This window comes from Furipterus horrens, unplaced genomic scaffold (genome assembly GCF_987537825.1).
Source record: "Furipterus horrens unplaced genomic scaffold, mFurHor1.1.pri manual_scaffold_13, whole genome shotgun sequence".
In the NCBI taxonomy this organism is placed as follows: Eukaryota; Metazoa; Chordata; class Mammalia; order Chiroptera; family Furipteridae; genus Furipterus; species Furipterus horrens.
Genome location: NW_028327183.1, coordinates 59,103,344 through 59,128,786, shown reverse-complemented (window position 1 = coordinate 59,128,786; position 25,443 = coordinate 59,103,344). Strand labels below are relative to the sequence as shown.

At 44.0% G+C, this 25,443-nt stretch overlaps 2 protein-coding genes across 3 annotated transcripts; both read right to left on the bottom strand.

Annotated features, from left to right (window-relative positions):
• Positions 1-1,779: 1,779 nt before the first annotated feature.
• Positions 1,780-9,301, bottom strand: LOC149995670 (uncharacterized). Its single transcript, XM_090259281.1, has 3 exons — positions 9,269-9,301; positions 7,404-7,530; positions 1,780-4,295 (listed from the first exon to the last, which is right to left on the bottom strand). Exons 1-3 carry the CDS (start codon positions 9,299-9,301, stop codon positions 2,809-2,811), a joined length of 1,647 nt encoding a protein of 548 aa, XP_090115407.1. The 3' UTR covers positions 1,780-2,808.
• Positions 9,302-13,100: 3,799 nt separating this feature from the next.
• Positions 13,101-25,172, bottom strand: LOC149995669 (zinc finger protein 552-like). Of its 2 annotated transcripts, XM_090259326.1 has the most exons (5): positions 24,934-25,172; positions 23,740-23,866; positions 15,330-16,149; positions 14,994-15,161; positions 13,101-14,909 (listed from the first exon to the last, which is right to left on the bottom strand). In XM_090259326.1, the coding sequence occupies exons 1-5, from the start codon at positions 24,964-24,966 to the stop codon at positions 14,690-14,692; spliced, it is 1,368 nt and encodes a 455-aa protein (XP_090115452.1). In that variant the 5' UTR covers positions 24,967-25,172; the 3' UTR covers positions 13,101-14,689. The 2 variants fall into 2 exon arrangements, with proteins under 2 accessions (XP_090115452.1, XP_090115451.1); XM_090259325.1 differs by having other exon boundaries at positions 13,101-16,149.
• Positions 25,173-25,443: the final 271 nt, after the last annotated feature.

Here is a 25,443-nt window from a genome sequence, read left to right as displayed (position 1 = left end):
TTGCAGGCAAGAGGGGACTGGCAAGAAGTATTCAAGGTGATGAAAAGCAATGACTTACAACCAAAATTACTCTATCCAGCTAAGCTATCATTTAGAATAGAAAGGCAGATAAAGTCCTTCCCAGACAAGGTAAAGCTAAAGGAGTTCATCATCACCAAGCTATTATTACATGAAATGTCAAAGGGACTTAAGAAAAAGATCAGAATTATGAACATTAAAATAACAACAAACTCACAATTATCAACAACTGAATCTAAAAAATAAAAACAAAATCCAACTAAGCAAACCAGAATAGGAACAGAATCATGGGTATGGGGATCATTTGGAGGGTTATCAGCTGGGAGGGGAAGGGGGGAGAAATGGGGAAATGATGCAGGATTAAGAAGCATAATTGGTTGGTACAAAATAGACAGGGGGAAGTTAAGAATAATATAGGAAAGGGTGAAGCCACAGAACTTACATGCATGACCCATGGACATGAACTAAGTGGGGTGGGATTGCTGGAGGAAAAAGACGTACTGGGCAGAGGGGAGCAAAGGGGAAAATATTGAGACTACTGTAACAGCATAATCAATAAAATATACTTAAAAAAAAAAAAAGACCTAGGAGCCCTGAAACCACCTCCTCCTGTGGGACTCTGTGTGGACTACAGCAGATATGGAGGATCAGAGAAGCTCCATTTATTTTCACAAGCACCCAGGACACAAGGTCCCATGATGTGGTCTCTCTATGGCAACCACGGGGGATGACTGGGGTATAGCCACTGCCTTTGAAATAACCACCAAGGCTGGGATCAATGCTGCTCTTTACCCCTCTTTTACACGGGAGGAAACTGAGGCGCAGAGAGAACATTGCTTTCCTATAATCATAACAATGGTCAAGAATCTAACATTTAAATTGAGATTGCATGGCCAAAGGTCTGTGAAGTCTTCATCACTGATCTTTCTTGCCTCCAGAAGTGTTTTGAGGCTCCACAGGTACCCATTCATCGTCACACAACCCACTGCACCTTCAAATCCTGCTCAGCCTAGCAAATCCCAGATGAGAGACAATAAAAATGGGCGAAAACCAAAATCAAAGCTTTTTATTATATTACTAAATGTTTGAAGTTAAAAAATTGATTAAGTGTGTAAACAATACAGATTATACTTTAAAATATATGATCTGCACCTACTACATTTTGTACAGCAAAAAAATATTTTAGACTATTAAAACAACTATTCCATATCCCCAAAAACCAATTATTACATAAAACAAAAATAACTTGTTTTTCAAGCAGTGAAAGTGGGTGACATTGCAACATACGTCTTTGCCCTTTTACTCTCCTATTTACTAAAGTGGAATATCCCAAATTAATAAAACAATTAATTAGGTAAATTATGTGAGCACACACTGTACTAAAAACATATCAATAATACAAAAGGCGGTTTGACGTTGTAGTCAACACCGGCAACTCCTGCGGCGCACCTGAAACCAAGCTGTATTGACTCCGTCTTTCCCTTGGACCCTTCAGCTGCGAAGAGAGGGGGGGTCTGCTGCATGGGCAACAGCAGACCCTCCATATCACCCTGCCCAGGCTCTGTAGCTTCAGCTTCACTGGAGAGGACACTCCAGCGTCATCGCAAGATGTCGATTCAACACGGGAGGAGACAGATACCGTGTCACTCCCGAGTCGGACTGCACAACCATTCTCGGCGGTGCAGATAGACTCTTAAGAAGCTACACCATCGTCTCTCGAGACGGACGGCTGCCGACGACGACGGAATACATAAACACTTGCAAAAATGCCCATCTTAACTCCTTAGGGAAATGCAACTAAAACAGAGAAAGATCAGGAACATAAGAAGAGCTAAAATTCATAAAAATTAAAACAAATCAAATTTTGATTAGAGTCGGGAAATGCAACCTTCACATGCTATGGGTAAGAATGTGTAAAGGCACATTAGTTCAGATCATACATTGTTAGGTTCTTCAAAATTTAAACATTAAAATTCTGAGAAATGTCTGTACTCTAAACATATAAAATTAAATCCGGACATTTCTTGAGAAGGTTCCTTCAGTGTCATTACACTGAAAAACAAAATAATTTTCTAAAATCTAACCATTTACACTATGAGAACTTCCCAACATTAAAATTTACCATGTTCACTTCACACTTAAAGCCTTTATGTAGTGTGAACTGTCATTAAAGTGGCCTTAACTATGAGGTAAAAGATGTCCCACATTTGATGTCTCCATAGGCCTATTTTCTGTGTAAACTGATATGGGTGAAGAAAGTATGGAAAAAGAATATCCCACGCTGACTGTACTCATAAGGCTTTTACTAGAGTGAAATCGCTGAATATAACGGAACTTCTTGCTACAAGAAAAAAACTTCTCATATTGCATTTATATATACAAAAGCTATCACCTGTGTGACTTTGGAGAAGATAGCAAAGGGAATGTCTAGAAATAGAAATAAAAGACTTCCCAAATTTTGTTAACTGCTAAGAACTGAGTCATCCTGAATTTTTGGATGACAACCAAGGCGTGGCTACTGGTAAAATATTTCCCATATTCAAAAGACTCAAATGCCTTTTCTACCTTATAAACTCTCACAGAATAATGGAAATTACTGACATAAGAAAGATTTCCCATGTCTCCTGCATACCTAAGAGCATTTCCCAGTGAGAACTCTCTGATGACAATGGAGGGGACAGATACCGATAAAAGATTTCCCACATCTCTGTACTCAAAAGCCTTTGTCTGTGTGAACTCTTCAATAACAAAAGGCACAACTTCTCATAAATTTCTCCACATTAACTACATTCATAAGGGCTTTTCTCCAGAATGAAGTCGATGGTGTTTAATAAGGGCAGAGCTATTTCTAAAGCATTTCTTACATTCACTGCATTCATAAGGCCTTTCTACAGTGTGAATTCTCTGATGCAGAAAAAAAGCAGACCTCCAAGTAAAAGACATCCCACATTCACCACACTCATATGGCCTTTCTCCAGTGTGAAGACTCTGATGACCTTGGAGGGCAAAGCGACTCATGAAAGTCTTCCCACATTCACTGCACTCATAGGGCTTTTGTCCAGTGTGAACTCTCTGATGATCACGAAGAGCGTAGCTTTGGGAAAAAGATTTCCCACAATCACCACACTTATAAGGCTTTTCTCCAGTGTGGACTCTCTGATGATCACGAAGAGCAGAGATTTGGGAAAAAGATTTCCCACAATTACCACACTCATAAGGCCTTTCTCCAGTGTGAACTCTCTGATGAACAACAAAAGCAGACCTCCAAGTAAAAGATATCCCACATTCACCACACTTATAAGGCTTTTCTCCAGTGTGAACTCTCTGATGACATCGAAGGGCAAAGTTACTGGAAAAAGATTTCCCACACTCACTGCATTGATAAGGCCTTTCTCCAGTGTGAACTCTCTGATGTATACGAAAAACATAGCTACTGGAAAAAGATTTTCCACACTCACTGCACTGATAAGGCCTTTCTCCAGTGTGCCCTCTCTGATGATTACGAAGGGCAACGTTACTGGTATAAGATTTCCCACATTCACTGCACTCATAATCATAAGGCCTTTTGACAGTGTGAACTCTCTGATGACCATTGAGGCCATAGGTGCTGGTGAAAGACTTCCCACATATGCCACACTCATGATGCTTTTCTCCAGAGTGAACTCTCTGATGATCATGGAGGGCAGAGCTATTGGTAGATTTACCACATTCATAACGCACCCAACACTGCCTTCCTATAAGAAAACTCTGGTCCTCAGCAAGTGTGTCTTCACATCCATAGGCTCTCTTGCATTCTCCAGAACTGTAATATTTTGTACTTTGAAAAGACATTACGGACTTAGAGATTTCCTTTGCTCCGTGCAGTGTGTGCGCAGACAGTTGCTCAAGAGGTCCCGAGTTGATGAGGAAGTACTTTTCAATCTGACTAGAGGTATGAGGCGTCAACGACACATGGAAATTCCAGTGCTTACCAAGTGAATCATCATCCACACTGCTTATGAAATAATCCTTTGTTGTGTCCTGCTCCTGGTGCTGATGACTCTGTGCACCGAAATAAAATGGTTCTGCACATGCCCCACACCTCAGCAGTGTCGGGCTCTGTTGTGTTCCCTGCTGGTCAACCAAGAGAAAAATGTCTCTCAAGACGCGCCCACAACTCTCACAGGGGTGGCTCTTCTGGGAAGACAAAGGTGGTTTCGGTTGTTTAGCCTGTGAGACTCTTCCAGAAGCATTCTGTTCATTGGGTGCCTCCACATCCTCTGCTCCACAGCAGCACCCTGAACAAAAACAAATGCTGGTAAAGTGAATACTGACCTATACAGAGGCAAGATTTCTCACCACAGAATTGCATCTGTCACATCAAGGCATAACTCTGCAAAGATTTTCAAGACAAGTGAGATAAGACTCTATGGAAGTGATGGTTGTGCGTTACTAGGCCACCAAACAGTAAATAATAGGAACCTCATTAGGAAGGACATAAAACAAGGAAGAGTCATGGTTTACTACTTGTTCCACTGCAATGGCTGCCTGAAAAAGCACGTACCCAAAACCATGAAAATAACCACAGCACAGCAGATGTTGTACAAGGTTTATATAGAAATATGTGCACACTTGAAGGCGCAATAGTCACTGACCACAACTGGAGAGAACATAGAGACCCCTCAGAGAAACGGTTGTGATGCAGGGGTTAGAGAGGCAGTTTAGCCCTGGCTGAAGGTCAGAATAGAAATGGCAACTGTAAGAACTAACAAACTGGCAAAGTGCCAACACTCGGGAAAGACGAATAGATTGAATTGTGGACACTGGCAATTGTGACAAAATACAGTTAAAGAGAACAGCTTCCTCGTTGTGTATTAACAAAGCCCTGTCATGAAATGTTCCCCAAGTGCCATTCACCAATGACAGACCCCCTCTGAGGCCGTCCTGTCATGGCTGGACTACTGACTAGCTCGTGATACACAAAGGACTCTTCCACTCCCCTCCAGTTGAGCAATTATATGGAATACTGAGAGAGAACAGAAGAGATGCATAATCAGCAGGTCATAGAACAACTCAGCACAAATAGACCAAAAGAAAAAGATCTATGTGACTGACATCAGCAGGATGGCAGCATAAAAAATACAAATAGTCAATCCCCTTCATGAATACTTTGACAATTATCCATGATAAAAAGCAGCCCTTGGACTTCCGGCCAAGATGGAAGGAGTGGTAGACACGCCTCCCCAGCCTCCATAACAAGAAATACAACTACCTCAAAACTAAAATTAGCCAGAATTACCAGAAAAGTGAACTACATGGAAGTTCAACAAACAAAGATATAAAGAAGCAATACTCACCCAGACAGGTAAGAGGGGTAGAGAAGGGGCAGAGAGGACCCACTGTGGTGGTGGTAGGAGCAAGGCAGTGGCTGTGGCCAGACAGGAGAATGAGTACTCACACCTTGAAAAAGATGGACAGACACCTGGGGAGCAATCCTAGCCCCACATCAGACCATGCAGCTCACAGTTCCAGTGTCAGGGAAAATAAAGCCTCATTGCTTCTGACTATGAAAAATAGTGGGGGGGGGGGGGGGGTTGGGGCAGAGCAAGAAACCCAAAATACATCACCTACCAAGCACCCATGTATCCACGGGCAGAAAAAATTATATCTCACCCTGGCTGGTGTGGGTCAATGAGTTTGCCACCGAACTTTATATAGAAAGGTCTCTTGTTGGCTTCCCATCAGGACACATGCCTCAATTGCCAGGCAAGCCCCCAGTTGGGAGTGTGCAAGAGGCAACCAATTCTTGTTTTTCTCCCACATTGATGTTTCTCTCTCTCGCTCTTCCTCCCGTACCCTCTCTCTAAATAATAAATAAAATCTTCAATATAAAAACCAATTCTTTAAACAGAACTTGTCCATAAAGTCCAAAATGGTAACTGTTTCATGAAATGCTCAAACATCAACACTAACACAAAAATATGAAAAATCACAAAAGAAACATCACAATTTTAAAGTGAATTCCCCAAAACTCGAGGTATACAAATTGCAAGGCAAGAATGCAAATACTCATTTTTTAAAACCTCAGTGAGGTATGAGGAAATACACATGGAACTAAATATAAAGGCCAGACAAATAGTCACAAAACAAGGGGTTCTGAGAGGCAGAAATCATAAAATAATAAACAGATATTCTAGAGTTGAAGAATACGATGAATTAAATGAAAACTGCAAATAGAATTTCAAAAGTAAGCAAGATGAAGGGTTAAAAGGGATAGGTCACCTCTAAGGCAGGTTATATGAAATCCATCATGAAAAGAAAAATTGTTAAAAAGAGTGAAGACAGAGTAGATGATGTTTGGAACACAACATTATTAGGGGACTCCCAGAGGAAATGAAGAGGAGGAAAAAAAGATAAAGGGAGGGGAAGAAGAGGTAAAAAATTTATTTTAACAAATGAGCTAAAGATTGATTTTATGTATGAAAATAAATTTGAAAAACCGTGTTCATGATCCTCGGAGGTCCCTGTACAGATTCAATGCAAAGAGAACTTTAGCAAGATGCATTATAACAAATGTCAAAAATAAAACCCAGAGATTTTAAAAGAAGATTTCATTTATTTATTTATTTTAGAGAGAAGGGAACAGAGGGAGAAAGAGAGAGAAACAAATATCAATGTATTGTTGTCTCCTGTAAGCCCCCAACTGGGGACCTGGACTGCAGCCCAGACATGTGCCCTGAATGGGAATTGAACCGATGACCCTTCATCATAGGCCAGAGCTCAATCTAATGAGCCACAGCTACCAGGCCAAAGAGATTCATGCTGCTTGGCTTAGCTTGATGGATAGTTGTCCGGCACAACCACAAAAGGTTGTGGCTTCAATCCCCAGTCAAGGATATACAGGAGGCAACAGATCCATGCTTTTCTCTCATATTGATGTTTCTCTCTCCCTCCATGTCCTTCCCCCTCGCTCTCTAACAGTCAGTAAATGTATCCTCGGATGAATATGAAACATAATTATGTAGAAATCATCAACAGGAATATAAAAAATGCTTTTCTCACTAATCGGTGCAAAATCTATTAGGTTTTTGGCAACACTACTTGCCTCAAATCTTTCCCTAGGAGAGTTCAGTATACCAGATATTGGGGCTGCAGAGAGAGAAGGGGGGCAGTGCAAATAAAGCCAGCTGTGCCATGTCCAGGATCTACCCAGAAAACTGGGGATGCAAACACTGTACACACTGCACATGTCAGCAAAGAGCAACCTGAAGAAGGAAGGGCATGGGGGAAATGCAAACCTAGTAAAGGTCACTGGAGAGTGTGATTTTTGAAAGTAAGAGTTTATTAAGCCTGAGGAAAGGGGGTGCAGACATGTGAAAAAAGAATGCACAGGGAGAGTGCCTTACCGAGAGAAGATACAAGAGCAAAGTTCTCCAGCATCACATCGAGGTACAGGCATCTCTGAGCCTCATCCAGGAGGAGCCATTCTGTCCTGGAGAAGTACACGGCGACATCCTCAAAGGTCACAAGAGCCTGTCAGAATTAATATAAATGAATGCAGAACAGTCTGTCTGAGACCATCCCGATCCTACTCCATACAAAGCTTTCCCACGCCCAGCCCTTTCCTGAATCCCCAGTTCAGAGAAGACAGCAGCCTTGGGCCCAAGGCCATCCGCTGTCTCTTCACAGTCTCATTAATCTCCTTTATCACCCTCAGCAAGAGCAGCAAAGATTGGATACTGGAAGGGACAAAGAAACTGGTGACTCTCAAACCAGTAGGAAAGAATTAGCAGCAAAGGACAAATGTAATTAAATCTTGAATTAGGGGGTTTCTGAGTCAGAGTCAACAGTATTTGCACACCTACAAGTCAGGAAGAGGCATTCTGCAGCTCAGCACAAATGTCTCTGAGATCAAAGGGGGAAGATATTCAACACCAAATATAGAAAAATGGGAAAATTTAGCTAGAGAGCTGAGCAAAAAATTTAGGGAATTTTCAAGGGGGAGCTGGAGAAATACATATAACCAGCTTGCCCTTAGTCAATCACTACCCTCAGGTTATTTAGTTAATTGCATTAGGTTGTAACTCCGGATTATCCAGCAAATGGAGAAATGGGAGAACAAAGGAGGAGGATGGAGGGGAGAAGTGGAGGGGGCTTCTTGCCTTAGGATAAAACCAGGTTGCTTTGGCTGTTGGAGCATGCATATTTTTAATTCGTGCGCCCAGCTCTGCAGACCTGTGAACTCAGCTACTGCTCAAGTCCTGTGATCTGGTGTTTCTATTGTGAGCATTTCTCACAGTACCATTATGCTCAGGTCCATGTCTGCTGGGCTGCGTCCCTCCGCCCAGCAGTTCCACACAGTCTCCCAGACCGCGCCTCCGACACAGCCAAACGTGGGCTCGCGCTTCACCCGTGATCCCCACACCGGGTACCGGGCCCGTCCGCTCACACTTCCTCCAGCTGAGCTCACAGTGTGGTCCTTCCTCCTTCACAGCCTCACACGCAGGGTCACCCCCTCGGCTCGGCCCCCTCCTGCTCCGCACCACAGGCATCTCTCTGAGATCACCCGTGAACTTAGCATGTGGCTTGCAGAGGGTGCTCGGAAATGCCAGGAGGACCTAGTACAACTGAGGCAGGGCAGAAGGACGTCAGGAGAATCCCGACAAAAGGATGGAAGAGCCCACATCCTTTCACCAGAGCCCTACGTCTGGGCACGAACTAAGGGGAACAGGTAATGGCAGGAGGCCCCTGCGTCAGGCACGGAAATCGCAGCCACAAGGGCCCCTCCCAGCCAGGAGGCCCCTCGGAACCAGGCGTCACAAAGCCCGGGGACAACGCCCCGCCCTGGGAAACGCGGAGAACCCCACGAACCCTCTCAGCACGGGCCCCGTCCGCTCGGAGGCACACGGTTTGCCCCCGTCCCCGTGGCGCCCGCACTGGCCTCTTCCTTCCGTTCTGACTGAAACTGCCCGAGTCTCACGCCGCTTTGTCCTTCAAACCTGTCCCGGGCCGGTCAGGAGCCCGAGGGGTGTCTGACGCGCGGAAGTTTCAGGGGCGCGCCAGGCGGGGGCAGCCCCCGGAGCGTTAGAGGTTCGGTGACCAAACCGCAGCGGCCCCTCAGCCGGTCGCCCTCCCCCACCCCCGTCACCCGCGTGTCACCCACGAGCGCCTCACGTCCCGGACGCCGGGGCCTGGGCCGCAGGACGTGACGGGCGCCCGCCAGGGCTCGGGGAGAGGCTGACGGGGCAGCGCCCCGGGGACGCGCACTCACCTCAGCCGGGCGCCTCAGCGCGGCCGCGGCCATTCACTCCGAGGTTTGTGTGGCGCGAGCCGCAGACGATTACCGGGGTCCCTGGTTTTGGGGTCCCTGTGGCGGCCCTGGCTCCGATCACCCGAGCAACGTCGCTGCGGCTCCCACTTGCTACACCGATCACCACCCCGGCGCGCTGTCCATGCGGTTGTGTGACCACGAGAACGTGACCGGGTAATAACGAAACCAAGGAAGCCAAGAGCAGGTGCCCGCCAGGAGGCCGACGGAAGTCCCGCCCCGCAGCAGCGCCCTAACGGAAATGCCTTTCTGGGCCTTTATTGGCTCAGCGTTCTGCCACTCCCGCCTGCCTTCTGGGTAGGTGAGGTAGAAGTTTACAGAGAGTGGGGTGCAGGGGGGTTCATAGTAATTGCAGAGAAAGCTCACAAATGACTATTAACTGCGTCGGGCCGTGTGTCGGTTTTTACAAAGATGACAAGAGAGGGTCTGGAGCAAGATAAAGACCTGACTTAACAGCCCTCCACCCGTGTCTGTGTTTATGAATTGACGCCCTCCCTAGGAAGAGTACCCATCACCTTCTCCCACCAAATCGGTATGTCATTCCCTCACCCCACTGTGAGAAACGCTCACAATAAATCACCAGGACACAGGACTTGAGCAGCCAAGAGAGGCGATTATTCACGAGTCTGCAGAGTCGGGCCCCCCACCAGCCAGGAGCATGTGCGCGAGAGGTAGACAAAGAAAACCGGTTTTATACTAATCCAATTTGCTCCCCTTCCCCTCTCTTCTCAATTACTGGTTAATCCGGGTTCACAATCTAACATGATTAACTACTTAATTAAGGGTGTGATTAACTAAGGGTAATCTAGTTATAAGTCTATCTCCAATTTATTGCAAAGTTATCTAGCTTTATCTTCACATTTCTGTATTTGGTGATGACAATCTTCCTCCTTTTGATCCCAGAGATATGTGTGAGGAGCTGTGGAATGTCAGTTCCTCGCCCCTTTTCCATGATTCATCAGTTAATTATCTCCTACTGGTTTGAGTCATTGGCTTCTTTATCCCTAACACCACCACAGAAATTCTATAACTCTTCAGCACAAAGACGCCCAGCGCCTATGCCTTAGCTAGGCCCGTTCTCCTCCCCAAGAACGCATTAATAATAAAATTCTGCTTGCATGCTAACCAACTTGCTGATCTTTTTTTTTTTTTTCTTTACTGTGTCAGTGAAGAATCCAGGCTCCTACAAGACTTACACTCCAGGGCCTGGATCCTGTAATATCCCCAGCTGACTCCAGGAGTAATTTGAGGACGTTTACCCTAAGAATACACAGGAAATAGTAGCTGTGCTGTACCGCCCGACGGTGCACCTCATTTCTGGAACAAGGTAGTCTCTGGTGTGCCTACAAGACCTTTACTTATTTATCTTTTAAACTGTGGATTCTGTCCTCCAGACATCCTGTTACTTCTTGCTTCAGGCACTCTGGCACGTGCCTCACCTGGCAGAATGTGGTTGCGGAAAGTTTCTCAAGTCCCTAAGGCTATCTATGGTGCCCCAGTTGGACCCACTTTACAAAGTTAATGTAATGAAACATATACTAATACTTAAGTGCATCTGTGCCTGATGCAGCCTGAAGTCCTAGCTCCGCCTGTGAAGCATTGTGACTAGAATCCATACTGATTTGATCAGATGCCTCTGACTTACATTTTTTGCAACAATGGAGTACATGTTCAAGATGGCAAAGACATGCAATTATAGAAATTCATTCCAGAAATTACATTTAAAGTTCCAGACCCACCACATGAATATGCTAATAAAGTTATGCACACTATATGTTTGTTCCCCAATACATATTGTAGTCTATTAAATATGCAATAGGTCAAAAATGAAAATACACATAAAAATACTTCATTGATTACAAAATAAAACCATTATGACCCTTCATTGAGTTGCATGCAATCTTTAAACAAATAAAAACGATTTACTCATGTATTTTTAGAGTGGGAAGGGAGGGTGAAAGAAACATTCATGTATAGGAGATATATCAATCAGTTGCCTCTCCATTGCCTCCCGTGCACCAACTGGTGACCTGGCTCACAACACAGGCATGAGCCATGACTGGGAATCAAACTGGGGACCTTTCAGTTTGCAGTGTGAGAAACGCTCACAATAAAAAAACTAGGACACAGGACTTGAGCAGTAAAGCAAGGCCTTTATTCACAAGTCTGCAGAGCCGGGCGCACCCTCACAGCCAGGAGAATGTGCCTACCAAGTAGACAAAGATGGCTGGTTTTATAGTTTTAGCTTCCCCACCCTGACATTGCCACCCTAAAGTGAAATTGATTAGCTTTCTCACCCTAAAGTGAGAGCGATCAGCTCCCCCTCCCTTCTCCTTCTTCCCCGTTTCTCCATTACTGGTTACTTCGGAGTTACAATCTAAGGCGTTCATCTATATGCCCCTATTGTGACTTGTAAATATGCTATTGCTGTCAACTCCCTTCTCAGAGATCCTCTAATTACATTTGCCCTTTGTTACTAACCACTTTCTACTGGTTTGGGAATCACTATGTCCTTGTTTCTTACAGCAGGCAGGCACGCAATCCACTGAGCCACACTAGCCACTGTAATGTGCTGTGTAGTTAAGTCTACTCTGAAGCCATCTTGGAAAATTACCCCAGCAGTATGAATTTAGAATTCCTTTAGGGTGATGCCAGGTTTCACTTGAAATTTATATACAACCAGCTTAGGCACACAAGCCTCTACTTCAGAAACCTTGGTGTGGTTGAATTGATAGTTACTGTGTTGTGACCTGCAGTTCACCCATGAAAGGGACACCTAACCAGACATTGAGTTCATTTGGTTATTAATGATTGTTGGCACATTCTATGCAGTATTATCTAAATTACATTATGGCACCAGGTAAAATAATAGATGGCAATGAGGTTTGTGCTTCACCCTTTATCATGTGAAATGAATGAATAATTTAATATCCTGCTGAGGAAAAAAGGAGAGTAAAGAGAGGGAAAAGCAAATATTCTGAGGGTCTCTGAACCACTGTGCCAACTCATCCACTTGCTTCAGGGCTGCCAAATACATTCCCTCCAGATTTCCTCTACAAACTGTGTGGAGTATTACTGCTCTTATTGGTAAGTGAACACACCAAACCTACCCATCACAATGATCGCCATTAAAAATGTTTTACTAATTTTTGAACAAATATTAGTCTATATATTGTTAGGTATGCATTTTTGAACTTTTTAAAGCATTATTTGAGAAGATATTTTGTAGCAATATTCTCATATCGTGTCTTCATGAATGCAGGTGTAATATTTTTCTGTAGGATTTAGTGAGACTATTTCCTACCCAAAGGTCTCTGGTGCAGACACAGGGAAGCTGGAAAGGAGGACGTGCTTGCTGAACATGGTCAAGGCTGCAGGAAATAGATGGTGAGCACCACTGTCTGCTCCAGCCAGTCCTGGACATAGTACGGAATCAAGTAGGCACTGAGTTCCTCTGCATGGCAACCACAGGGGATGACTGGCATATCCACTGCCTTCGAAATAATCACCAAGGCTGGGATCAATGCTGCTTTTTACCTATCTTTTACACGGGATGAAACTGAGGCCAATAGAGAATATTTCTTTCCTGTAATCATAACAATGGTCAAGAATCTAACATTTAAATCCAGGTTCCATGGCACAACGTATGTGAGTGTTTTCAAGCTCCACAAGTATCCATTCATCCTCACACCCGGAGCAGCTGGAATGCCCACCTGATGCACCTGCAAATCCTGATCAGCCCAGCAAATCCCAGATGATAGACCATAAAAATGGGTGAACACTAAAAATCAAGGCTTTTTATTTTATTACTAAATGTTTGAACTTACAAAAGTGATGAAGTGTGTTAGCAATTCAGATTATTCTTTAAAATGTACGATATGCAGTACTACAGTTCATAGAGCAAAAAAATATTTTAGACTATTAAAACAACTATCCCATCTCTCCAAAGAACCGATTATTCCATAAATCAAAAATTACTTGTTTTTCAAGCAGTGAAAGTGGGTGACATTGCAACATACATCTTTGCCCTTTTACTCTCCCATCTGTTAAAGGAGACTAGACCTAATTAATGAAACAATTAATTAGGTAAATTATGTGAGTACACACTGTACTAAAAACATATCAGTAATACATAAACACTTGTAGAAATGCCCGTCCTAAGTCCTTAGAGAAATGCAACTAAAACAACAGAGAAAGCATCAGAAGAGTTAAAATTCATAAAAATAAAAAAATCAAGATTTTCTTAAGAGTAGGGAAATGCAACCCTCACACACTGTGAGTAAGAATGCATAAAGGCACAATTAATTTAGATCATACATTGCTAGGTTCTTCAAAATTTAAACATTAATGTTATGAGAAATATCCGTACTCTGAACATATAAAATTAAACTTGGATATTTCCTCAGAAGATTCCTTCAGTGTCATTACACTGAACAACAAAATAATTTTCTAAAATCTAACAATTTACACTATGAGAACTCTCCCACATTAAAATGGTACGGACTTATGCTAAAGATTGATCATGTCCACTTCACACTTAAAGCCTTTAACCAGTGTGAACTGTCATTAAAGTGGCCATGACTAAGATGTAAAAGATTTCGCACACTAGAGTCTATATAAGGCCTATTTCCTGTGTAAACTGATGATAAAGAAGAAAAATGTATGGGAAAAAAAATTTCCCACACTGCCTGAACTCATAAGGCCTTAATCTAGGGTGAAATCTCTGAATATCATGGAATTTATTGGTACAAGAAAAAAAGTTCTCATATTGCATGTATAGATATAAAAGCTATCGCTTGTGTAACATCTAAGAATATAACAAAGGAAATGTCTAGAAACAGAAATAAAAGACTTCCCAAATTTTCTTAACTAGTAAGATCTGAGTCATCGTGAATTTTTTGGTAACAAAGGCATGGCTACTGGTAAAGTATTTCTCATATTCAAAGGACTCAAATAGCTTTTCCACAGTGTAAACTCTCTCAGAAAAATGGAAATTACTGACACATGGAAAAGATTTCCCACATCTCCTGGACTCATAAGTCCACTTCCCAGTGAGAACTCTCTAATTACAGGGGAGGTGACTGACACACATAAAAGATTTCCCAAATTCATTGCACTCATAAGGCCTTTCCTTTAGGTGAACTCTCTGATGACCATCATGATTAATGCTACAGATAAAAAATTTCAGACATTCACAGCACCAATAAAGCCTTCTTTGTGTATGAACTCTTTGATACTAATGATAGTGACTGCTACAGGTAAGATTTCCAACATTCTCTGCACTCGGAAAGCCTTTATCCAGTGTGCACTCTTCAATGATGAAAAAGGCAGAGATACTCATAAGTTTTTACATATTATCTGTACTCATACAGGCTTTTCACCAAAATGAACTCGATGGTGTTTAGTAAGGGCAGAGCTTTTTTTAAAGCACTTCTTACATTCACTGCATTCATAAGGCCTTTCTCCAGTGTGAACTCTCTGATGATTACGAAGAACAGAGCTACTGCGAAAAGATTTCCCACACTCACTGCACTCATAAGGCCTTTCTCCAGTGTGAATTCTCCTATGATAACTAAGAAGAGACCTAATGGGAAAAGATTTCCCACAATCACCACACTTATAAGGCCTTTCTCCAGTGTGTACTGTCTGATGCAGAAAGAAAGAAGACCTCCAAGTAAAAGATTTCCCACATTCACCACACTCATATGGCTTTTCTCCAGTGTGAAGTCTCTGGTGATAACGTAGAATAGAATTTTGGGGGAAAGATTTGCCACAATCACCACACTCATAAGGCTTTTCTCCAGTGTGAACTCTCTGGTGCACAACAAAAGCAGACCTCCAAGTAAAAGATATCCTACATTCATGACACACAAAAGGCCTTTTTCCATTGTGAACTCTCTGATGATCACGAAGAGTGGAGCTATGGTAAAATGATTTCCCACAATCACCACACTCATAAGTCTTTTCTCTAGTATGAACTCTCTGATGCACAACAAAAGCAGACCTCCAAGTAAAAGATATCCCACATTCATCACACTCATAAGGCTTCTCTCCACTGTGAACTCTCTGATGATCACGAAGAGTAGAGCTACGGGTAAAAGATTTCCCACAATCACTGCACTCATAAGGTCTTCCTCTAGTGTGAAGTTTCTGATGACGTTTGAGGGCACAGCTTCTGGTGAAAGACTTTCCACATATGCCACACTCATAAGGCTTTTCTCCAGTGTGAACTCTCTGATAATCATGGAGGGCAGAGCTATTGGTAGATTTCTCACATTCATAACACTCAGAAGATTGCTTTCCTGTAAGGAAACTCTGGTCCTCCACAAATGTGTCTTCATATCCACAGGCTTTCTTGCTTTCTCTGGGGGTGTAATAATATTTTCTACTTTGAAAAGGTATTCCAGACTTAGAGATTTCCTCTGCTCTGTGCAGTGTGTGAGTAGCCAATTGCTCGAGAGGTCCTGAGCTGATGAGGAAGGGTTTTCCAATCTGACTAGAGGTATGAGGTATCCGCGACACATGGAAATTCCAGTGCTTACCAAGTGAATCATCATCCACACTGCTTATGAAACAATCCTCTGTTGTGTCCTGCTCCTGGTCCTGGTGACTCTGCACACTGAAATAAAATGGTTCTGCACATGCCCCACACCTCAGCAGTGTCGGCCTCTGTTGTGTTCCATGTTGTTCAATCAAGAGAAAAATGTCTCTCAAGACGCGACCACAACTCTCACAGGGGTGGCTCTTTTGGGAAGACAGTGAGACTCTTCCAGAAGCGTTCTGTTCATTGGGTGACTCCACATCCTCTGCTCCACAGCAGCAACCTGGACAAAAACAAATGCTGGTAAAGTGAATACTGACTTATACGGAGGCGGTTTTCTCACCACAGATTTGCATCTGTCACATCAAGGTATAACTCTATGCGATGATTTTCAAGACAAGTGAGATAAGACTCTGAGGAAGTGGTGGTTCTGCATTAGTAGGCCACTAAGACAGTCAATAATGGGCACCTCATTAAAGGAAGGACTCTAGGAAGAACAGGAAACAAGGAAGAGTCAGGGTTTACCACTTGTTCCACTGCAGATGGCTGCCAGCAAAAGCATGTGCCCAAGCATTTGCAGTTGAAAATCCACTGCAGCAGAGCAGATGTTGTACAAAGGTCGTATAGAAATATGTGCACACTTCCAAGGCACAGCAGTCATTGACCAAAGTTGGAAAGCACACCAAAGAAATTCCTCAGAGAAATGGTTTTGCTTTAGAGATTAGAGATGCAAACTTTTGCCCTGGCTGAAGGTCAGAGTACAAATGACAACTCAGAAATAACAAATTGGCAAGGTGCCAACACTTGGGGAGGACACGTAGATTCAGGTGTAGCCCCTGGCAATGGTGACAAAATGCGGTTAAACAGAACTGCTCCCTCATGTTTAATAAAGCCCTGGCATCAAACCCTCCCCCAGTGCCATTCACCAATGACAGACCCCTTCTGAGGCCGTCCTGTCATGGCTGGACTACGGACTAGCTTGTGATACACAAAGGCCTCTTCCACCCCCCCTCCCAGTTGAGCAATTACATAGAATACTGATGATGGAACTCCTAAGAGAGAACAGAAGAGATGCATAATCAGCACTGTCATAGAACAACTCAGCAGAAACAGACCAAAGAAAAAAGATCTATGTGATTGACATCAGCAGGATGGCAGAATAAAAAATACAAATAGTCAACCCCCTTCATGAATACTTAGACAGTTATACATGATAAAAAGCGGCCATTGGACTTCTGGCCAAGATGGAGGGGAGGTAGACACGCTTCCCCAGTCTCCACGACAAGAAGAAGAAATACAACTACCTCAAAACTAAAAACAGCCAGAACTACCAGAAAACTGAACTACATGGAAGTCCAACAAACAAAAATATAAAGAAGCAATACTCATCCAGATAAGTAAAAGGGGCAGAGAAGGGACAGAGAGGATGCGGTATGGCAATGGCAGCAGCAAAGCAGTGGCTATGGCTGGCCAGGGGAAAGAGCAGCCACACACTGAATACTTGCGGGGGACACCTGGGGAGCAAACCAGACCTCACAGCTCACAGGTCTAGACTCAGGGAAAATAAAGCCTCATGGCTTCTGAATGTGAAAAACAGTGGGGATTGAGGCAGAGGGAGAATCGGCAGAGTCCGTTTGTTTAGAGGGCCTCAAAAGTCCTAGAACATCTGCAAACGCACCCATGCTGCGAACCACAACGAGGGGAACAGCTAGAGGGGAGCCAGTCTCATAAGGCCAGCAAGAGAAGTGCCTGGAAAAGAGGTAAGTGCTGAGAGAGCAGCATTGTTCCGTCAGACCTCTTCCCCACATACAGAGCCATAATGTTGTAAAATGGGTACCCTGCATTCATGAATAACCATCCCTTACAATATAACAGGTACGACAGCTCTCCTAAGACACAGAGATAAACAAAGGATCCTGTCAAGTTGAGGAGGCAGAGAAGTACACCCCAAAAGAGGTAACAGATCAAGGTTCCAGTGCAAGAACTAAGTGACCAGGAGATAGCCAACCTTACAGATGAAGAGTCAAAACACTGGTGATAATGAAGCTCAAGACTTGACAGAGAAGATTAAGTACGACAAATGCCGAAGGAAAGAAGGGAAGGCTAGGCTAAGTGAAACAAAGGAAAATCCACATAAAACCAACAGTGGGAGGAAGGAAGATGGGGTTCAAATCAATGACTTGGTACATAAGGATGAAATAAACAGTCAACCAGTACAGAATGAAGAAAGAAGAATTTAAAAAAAAAACCTGGGAGAATACCAAAAAAAAAAAAAAAAAAAGAAGAAGAAGAGAAAAAAATAAATAAACAAGAAGAGAGCCCTGGCTGGTGTGACTCAATGTATTGCGCGCCGGGGCCTGCGAACCAAAGGTCGCCGGTTCGACTCTCAGTCAGGGCACATGTTTCTCTTCCTCTCTTTCTCCCTCACTTCCCTTCTCTCCAAAAAAATAAATAAATAACCCAAAAAACAAAACAAAAACCAAAAAACCAGGACAGGATTAGGAACCTCTGGAACCAGTTTAAACGTACCAACTACCAAATCACAGGGGTGCCAGAAGGTTGAAGAGGAAGAGCAAAAAATTCAAAACTTAGATGAAAAAATAATGAAGGAAAACTTTCTTAATTAGGTGAAGGAAATAAATATATAATTCCAGGAAGCACAGAAAGTCCCAAACAAGCTATACCCAAAGAGGACCACAACAAGACACATCATAATTAAAATGACAAAGGTTAAAGATGAAGAGAGAATCTTAAAAGCAGCAAGAGAAAAGAAGAGGGTAACCTACAAAGGGTCCCCCATAAGACTATCAGCTCATTTCTCAAAAGAGACTTTGCAGGCAAGAAGGGACTGGCAAAAATCTTAAAAGTGATGAAAAGGAAGAACCTACAAACAAGATTACTCTGTTCAACAAAACTATCATTTAGAATGGAAAAGCTGATAAAGTGCTTCCCAGACAAGGTAGAGCTAAAGCACTTCATCACCACCAAGACACTATTATATGAAATGATAAAGGGATTTATTTAAGAAAGAGATCAAAACTATGAACATTAAAATGACAACAAACTCACAACTATCAACAAGAGAATCTAAAAAATAAAAGACAAAATCAAGGAAACAACCAGAATAGGAACAGAATCATGGGTATGGGGATCATGTGGAGGGTTATCAGCTGGGAGGGGGAAGGGAGAGAGATGGGGAAATGGTGCAGGGATTGAGAAGCATAATTGGTAGGCACAAAATAGACAGGGGGATGTTTGAATAGGACAGGAAAGGGAGAAGCCAAAGAACACAGAGGCATGACCCATGGACATGAACAAAGGGGTTGGGTCTACTGGGCGGAGGGGGAGCAAAGGGAAAAATAATTGGAACAACTGTAACAGTACAATTCATAAAATATACACTTAAAAAAAAAAAAAACAGAAGCAGTCCTTGAGGAAAAGGGGAAATGCTTAGGATACCAGTTTCTCCAGAGACATAAAGTGGAGCATAAAACAAAGAACTGCACAGAAACAACTGCAGGAATGATTAAGATGGTTAGACTCAAATCAGAAAAGTGAGAGCTTCCACTCGAAACCACTGCGCTTGTGCAACAGTGGACTCTAGTGGCCAGTTGTGTGATGACCATGGCAACCACTGTCATTGATAACTTTCGGATTCTCTAGTATCTGCAAACTTAACAGATTTTATCTTCAAGGAACCTGTAGTTTGTCAGCGCGGATATCAAGAGGAACCCCCTTGGCTACAACATCACTTATGAAAGAATAACATCAGTATGTCCCCAGCAATTTCTGCCACCAAAGACTCCAATGGAGATCAGCAAATATTTGGAAAACTTCTGCCCTGGCCACAGAGGATCCCTAAAGTCTTCATTATCCTGACATCAGCTCATGGGGCAGCAAGAAGAATGTGAATTGAATCTTGTCCTCACCCAAAACACATCACCTACCAAGCACTAGTGTATCCACAAGCCGATTAAATTATATCTCACTTGGCTGGTGTGGGTCAATGGATTGACCACCAATCTTTGTACAGAAAGGTTGTTGGATTCCCATCAGGGCACATGCCTCAACTGCCAGCCAAACCCCAAGTTGGGAGTGTACGAGAGGCAACCAATTCTTGTTTCTCTCCCACATTGATGTTTCTCTCCCTCACTTTCTTCTTCCCTTCTCCTCTCTCTAAATAGTAAATAACATCTTTAACAACCAATTCTTTAAACAGAACTTGTCCATAAAGTCCAAAATGGTAAGTAACTGTTTCATGAAATGCTCAAACATCAACACTAACACAAAAAGAAATATGAAAAAAAATCACAAAAGAAACATCACAATTTTAAAGTGAATTCCCCAAAACTGGAGGTATACAAATTGCAAGACAAAAATGCAAATAATCATTTTTTAAAACCTCAGTGAGGTACGAGGAAATACACATGGAACTAAATATAAAGGCCAGACAAATAGTCACAAAACAAGGGGTTCTGAGAGGCAGAAATCATAAAAATAATAAACAGATATTCTAGAGTTAAAGAATACAATGAATAAAATGAAAACTGCAAATAGACTTTCAAAAGTAAGCAAGATGAAGGGATAGGTCACCTCTGAGGCAGGTTATATGAAATCCATCATGAAAAGAAAAATTGTTAAAAAGAGTGAAGACAGACTAAATGAATTTTGAACTACAATACAAAGGACCTATATTTGCATTATGGGACCCTCAGAGGAAGTGAAGAAGAGAGAAAAGAGATAAGGTAAAGGGATGGAAAAGAGGGGTAAAAATTTAATTTTTAAAAGTGCTAAAGATTGACTTCCATGTATGAAAATAAATTTGAATAACCATGTTCATGATCCTCTTTGGTCCCTTTACAGATTCAATGCAAACGTGACTTCAGGAAGATGCATTATAACAAAAGTGTCAAAAATAAAACCCAAACAGATTTTTTTAAAAGACCTTATTTATTTATTTTTAGAGAGAGGAAAAGGGAGGGAGAAAGGGAGAGGAGCATCAATATGTGATTACCTCTCTTTCGCCCCCCCACTGGGGACCTGGCCTGCAACCCAGACATGTGCCCAGACTGGGAATCGAACCATCAACCCCTTTGGTTAAAGGTCAGCGCTCCATCCAGTGAGCCACACCAGCCAGGACAAAGAGATTTTTGAAAGACCAAAAAGAACAGAAACTCCTCATATACAGGACAACACTCCCATAGAGCTATCTGTATAGTTATCTGAAGAAATCTTGCAGGGTAGGAGAATGTCCAATCATGTATTCAAAACATTAAAAGAAAACATCTGCACACCAGCTATACCTCAACCAGAAAACCTCTTCCTCATAAATAACAAGTAAAAAACTTTTCCAGAAAGGCAAAAGCTAAAGAAGTTAATTTCCACTCATCCTGACTTACCGGAAATGACCAAAAACAAACAAAAAAAAGTTCTTTGGGCTGAAATAAAAGCATACTACATAGAAAAATGAAAATGTAGAAAAGTGAAACACTCTGTGGTAAGGCCAGGAAGGTCTTCAAGTTACCAATACTAAAACAATTAAATAGTGGAGTATACTTTATTTGACTTTATTGTATAGGATAAAAAATAAAGTGTATTAAGAATAAGAATGTTGATAATAACTTATTAATAGATACACAAAGTGTAAAGATACAGACTGTGACATCAAAATATACAGAGGGGTGTTGTGGCAGAGTCAAAGTGGACAACTTTAGTGTGCAACTGAACCTGTTTTCAGGTTACAATAATATGTTGAGTATGAATTGTTTTAGGTAAGTCTAATGGGAACCACTAGCACAATCCTGTGTAATGGATACACAGAAGAGAAAGGAATCAAATCAAACCACCATGGAAAAGGATTAAATCACAAAAAGACAGCAAGAGCAAAACAAAAAGAAGGAACAACAAAAGAGGCAGAAAACAATGACAGATGACCATTGTAGGCCCTTCGACCAATTCTGTAACGCAGATTGGCTGAAGGGATGAAAAACACAGGACACAAAAGTATCTGAGATTTTGCTTTTGGCCCACCATCATCAGCTGGGCTCAAATAACTACTTATAAAAATTCTCACAGTGAACGAAAAAGTTGAAGGGATTAAGTGCTACAAACAGGCAGTTACAGAATAGTCACAGGGATGTAAAGTTCGGCATAGGGAATATAGTCAATAATATTCTAATAACTACGCATGGTGTCAGATGGGTGCAAGACTTATCGGAGTGATTACTTAGTAAGTTATATAACATTTAATCATTGGGGCATACACATGAAACGAACTTAACAATGTAGGTCCACTTAAAATATTTTAATTTATGAAAATAAAGAAATAAATCAATAAATAAGGTGAGGACTGGCTGGGCTTCCCTTGTGTTAAAAGAAAAAAACACCACAAGACACAATATATGCTGCCTCCAAAGGACTCACTAAAACTTTATGGACACAAGTAGGTTGAAAGTAAAGAGATGTTAAAAAATATTCCATACAAATAAAACCAAAGAGAGCAGGAGTACCTAAAGTTCTATCAGACAAAACAGACAACCTGAAACACCGTCAGAAGAGAAAAGCCATCCTAAAATGATAAAGCAGTCAATTCATCTAGAGGATAACATTTTTCATTAGTATGCATCCAACCCCAGAGCACCTAAATAGACTGAGCAAACAATATGAGCTCTGACGGCAGACAAGGCAACAGAACAGCACTAGACAACTATGTATTTTCCTTCCAACAACGGGTAGATCATCTAAGTCAGCAGCACTACAGAATTATTTTATACAGCCTTGGCCAGTTGGTCTGATACAGCACCAAAAGGCTGCAGCTTCCACCCCCAGTCTAGGACATACAAGAGGCAACAGATCCATGCTTTTCCTTTCACATCTATATTTTTCTCTCTCTCCCTATCCTTTCCTCTCTCTCTGTCAGTAAACATATCCTTGGATGAGTAGTAAATATACATATATATATGTAGACATGTCCCTGGCTGGTTTGCCTCAGTGGATTGAGCGTCGGCCTGCGAGCTAAGTGTCGCTGGTTCGATCTTCCAGTCAGGGCACATCAGAGAAGGAAAACTCTGTCTCCAAAAAACCTCCGCTGCCTTGCGGCATACCTCTTCAGGGGAAAGGCTAAGGGAGTAAACCCCGACAGAAAATCCGGAGCCGGAGTCCCTAAGGCGGTTCGACGTTGTAGTCAACACCGGCAACTCCTGCGGCGCACCTGAAGCCAAGCTGCATCGACTCCGTCTTTCCCTTGGACCCTTCAGCTGCGAAGAGAGGGGGGGTCTGCTGCATGGGCAACAGCAGACCCTCCATATCACCCTGCCCAGGCTCTGTAGCTTCAGCTCCACTGGAGAGGACACTCCAGCGTCATCGCAAGATGTCGATTCAACACGGGAGGAGACAGATACCGTGTCACTCCCGAGTCGGACTGCACAGCCATTCTCGGCAGTGCAGATAGACTCTTAAGAAGCTACACCATCGTCTCTCGAGACGGACGGCTGTCGACGATGATATGTAGACATGATGAACGGGAATATAAAAAAATACTTTTCCTCACTAATCAATGTGAAATCTATTAGGCTTCTGGCAACGCTACTCACCTCCAATCTTTCCCTGTGAGGATTCAGTTCACCATACTAAGGCTGCAGAGAGAGAAGAGGCAGTGCAAACAAGCCAGCGCTGCCCCGTCCAGGACTTACCCAGAAAACTGGAAAACCAACACTGTACACCCTGCACAGGTGAGGAGAGAGTGCCCCTGGGGGAAATGCAAACCTAGTCCAGGTCACTGGTGAGTGTGCTTTTTTTTGAAAGTGAGTTTATTAGGCCTGAGGAAAGGGGTGCTGGCATCCCCAAAAAAGTAAGCACAGGAATAGTGTCTTACCCAGAGAAGATATAAGAGCAAAGCTCTCCAGCATCACATGGAGGTACAGGCGTCTCTGAGCCTCACTAAGAAGGCCCCATTCTGTCCTGGAGAAGTACACGGCGACATCCGCAAAGGTCACGACAACCTGTCAGAATTAACACAAATGAATCTGGAACAGTCTGTCTGAGACCCCGCAATCCTACTCCATACAAAGCTTACCCACGCCCAACACCTTCCTGAACGCCCAGTTCAGAGAAGACACCAGCCTTTGGTGCCAGTGCTGCCTGCTGTCTCATCACAGTCCACACAGTCTCCCAGATGGCGCCTCCGACACAGCCAAACGTGGGCTCCCGCTTCACCCGTGGTCCCCACACCGGGTACCGGGCCCGTCCGCTCACACTTCCTCCAGCTGAGCTCACAGTGTGGTCCTTCCTCCTTCACAGCCTCACACCCAGGGTCACCCCCTCAGCCCGGCCCCTCCTGCTCCGCACCACAGGCATCTCTCTGAGATCACCCATGAACTTAGCATGTGGCTTGCAGAGGGTGCTCGGAAATGCCAGAAGGACCTAGTACAACTGAGGCAGGGCAGAAGGACGTCAGGAGAATCCCGACAAAAGGATGGAAGAGCCTCTTACAGGAGCCCCAACCTCGGCTCACCAACTAAGGGGAACAGGTAATGGCAGGAGGCCCCTGCGTCAGGCACGGAAATCGCAGCCACAAGGGCCCCTCCCAGCCAGGAGGCCCCTCAGAAGCAGGCGTCACAAAGCCCGGGGACAACGCCCCGCCCTGGGAAACGCGGAGAACCCCACGAACCCTCTCAGCACGGCCCCGTCCGCTCGGAGGCACACGGTTTGCCCCCGTCCCCGTGGCGCCCGCACTGGCCTCTTCCTTCCGTTCTGACTGAAACTGCCTGAGTCTCACGCCGCTTTGTCCTTCAAACCTGTCCCGGGCCGGTCAGGGGCCCGAGGGGTGTCTGACGCGCGGAAGTTTCAGGGGCGCGCCAGGCGGGGGCAGCCCCCGGAGCGTTAGAGGTTCGGTGACCAAACCGCAGCGGCCCCTCAGCCGGTCGCCCTCCCCCACCCCCGTCACCCGCGTGTCACCCACGAGCGCCTCACGTCCCGGACGCCGGGGCCTGGGCCGCAGGACGTGACGGGCGCCCGCCAGGGCTCGGGGAGGGGCTGACGGGGCAGCGCCCCGGGGACGCGCACTCACCTCAGCCGGGCGCCTCAGCGCGGCCGCGGCCATTCACTCCGAGGTTTGTGTGGCGCGAGCCGCAGACGATTACCGGGGTCCCTGGTTTTGGGGTCCCTGTGGCGGCCCTGGCTCCGATCACCCGAGCAACGTCGCTGCGGCTCCCACTTGCTACACCGATCACCACCCCGGCGCGCTGTCCATGCGGTTGTGTGACCACGAGAACGTGACCGGGTAATAACGAAACCAAGGAAGCGAAGAGCAGGTGCCCGCCAGGAGACCGACGGAAGTCCCGCCCCGCAGCAGGGCCCTAACGGAAATGCCTTTCTGGGCCTTTATTGGCTCGGCGTTCTGCCACTCCCGCCTGCCTTCTGGGTAGGTGAGGTAGAAGTTTACAGAGAGTGGGGTGCAGGGGGGTTCGTAGTAATTGCAGCGAAAGCTCACAAATGACTATTAACTGCGTCGGGCCGTGTGTCGGTTTTTACAAAGATGACAAGAGAGGGTCTGGAGCAAGATAAAGACCTGACTTAA

Excerpts from the sequence above, each read along its gene's own strand:
- LOC149995669 (XM_090259325.1), bottom strand. The coding sequence starts at position 24,966 with ATGGCCGCGGCCGCGCTGAGGCGCCCGGCTGAG. Across the intron at positions 23,867-24,933 it reads CGCTGAGGCGCCCGGCTGAG|GTTGTCGTGACCTTTGCGGA; the intron begins GTGAGTGCGCGT and ends TAATTCTGACAG. Across the intron at positions 16,150-23,739 it reads TGCTCTTATATCTTCTCTGG|GTTGCTGCTGTGGAGCAGAG; the intron begins GTAAGACACTAT and ends GTTTTTGTCCAG.
- LOC149995670 (XM_090259281.1), bottom strand. The coding sequence starts at position 9,301 with ATGGCCGCGGCCGCGCTGAGGCGCCCGGCTGAG. Across the intron at positions 7,531-9,268 it reads CGCTGAGGCGCCCGGCTGAG|GCTCTTGTGACCTTTGAGGA; the intron begins GTGAGTGCGCGT and ends TAATTCTGACAG. Across the intron at positions 4,296-7,403 it reads TGCTCTTGTATCTTCTCTCG|GGTGCTGCTGTGGAGCAGAG; the intron begins GTAAGGCACTCT and ends GTTTTTGTTCAG.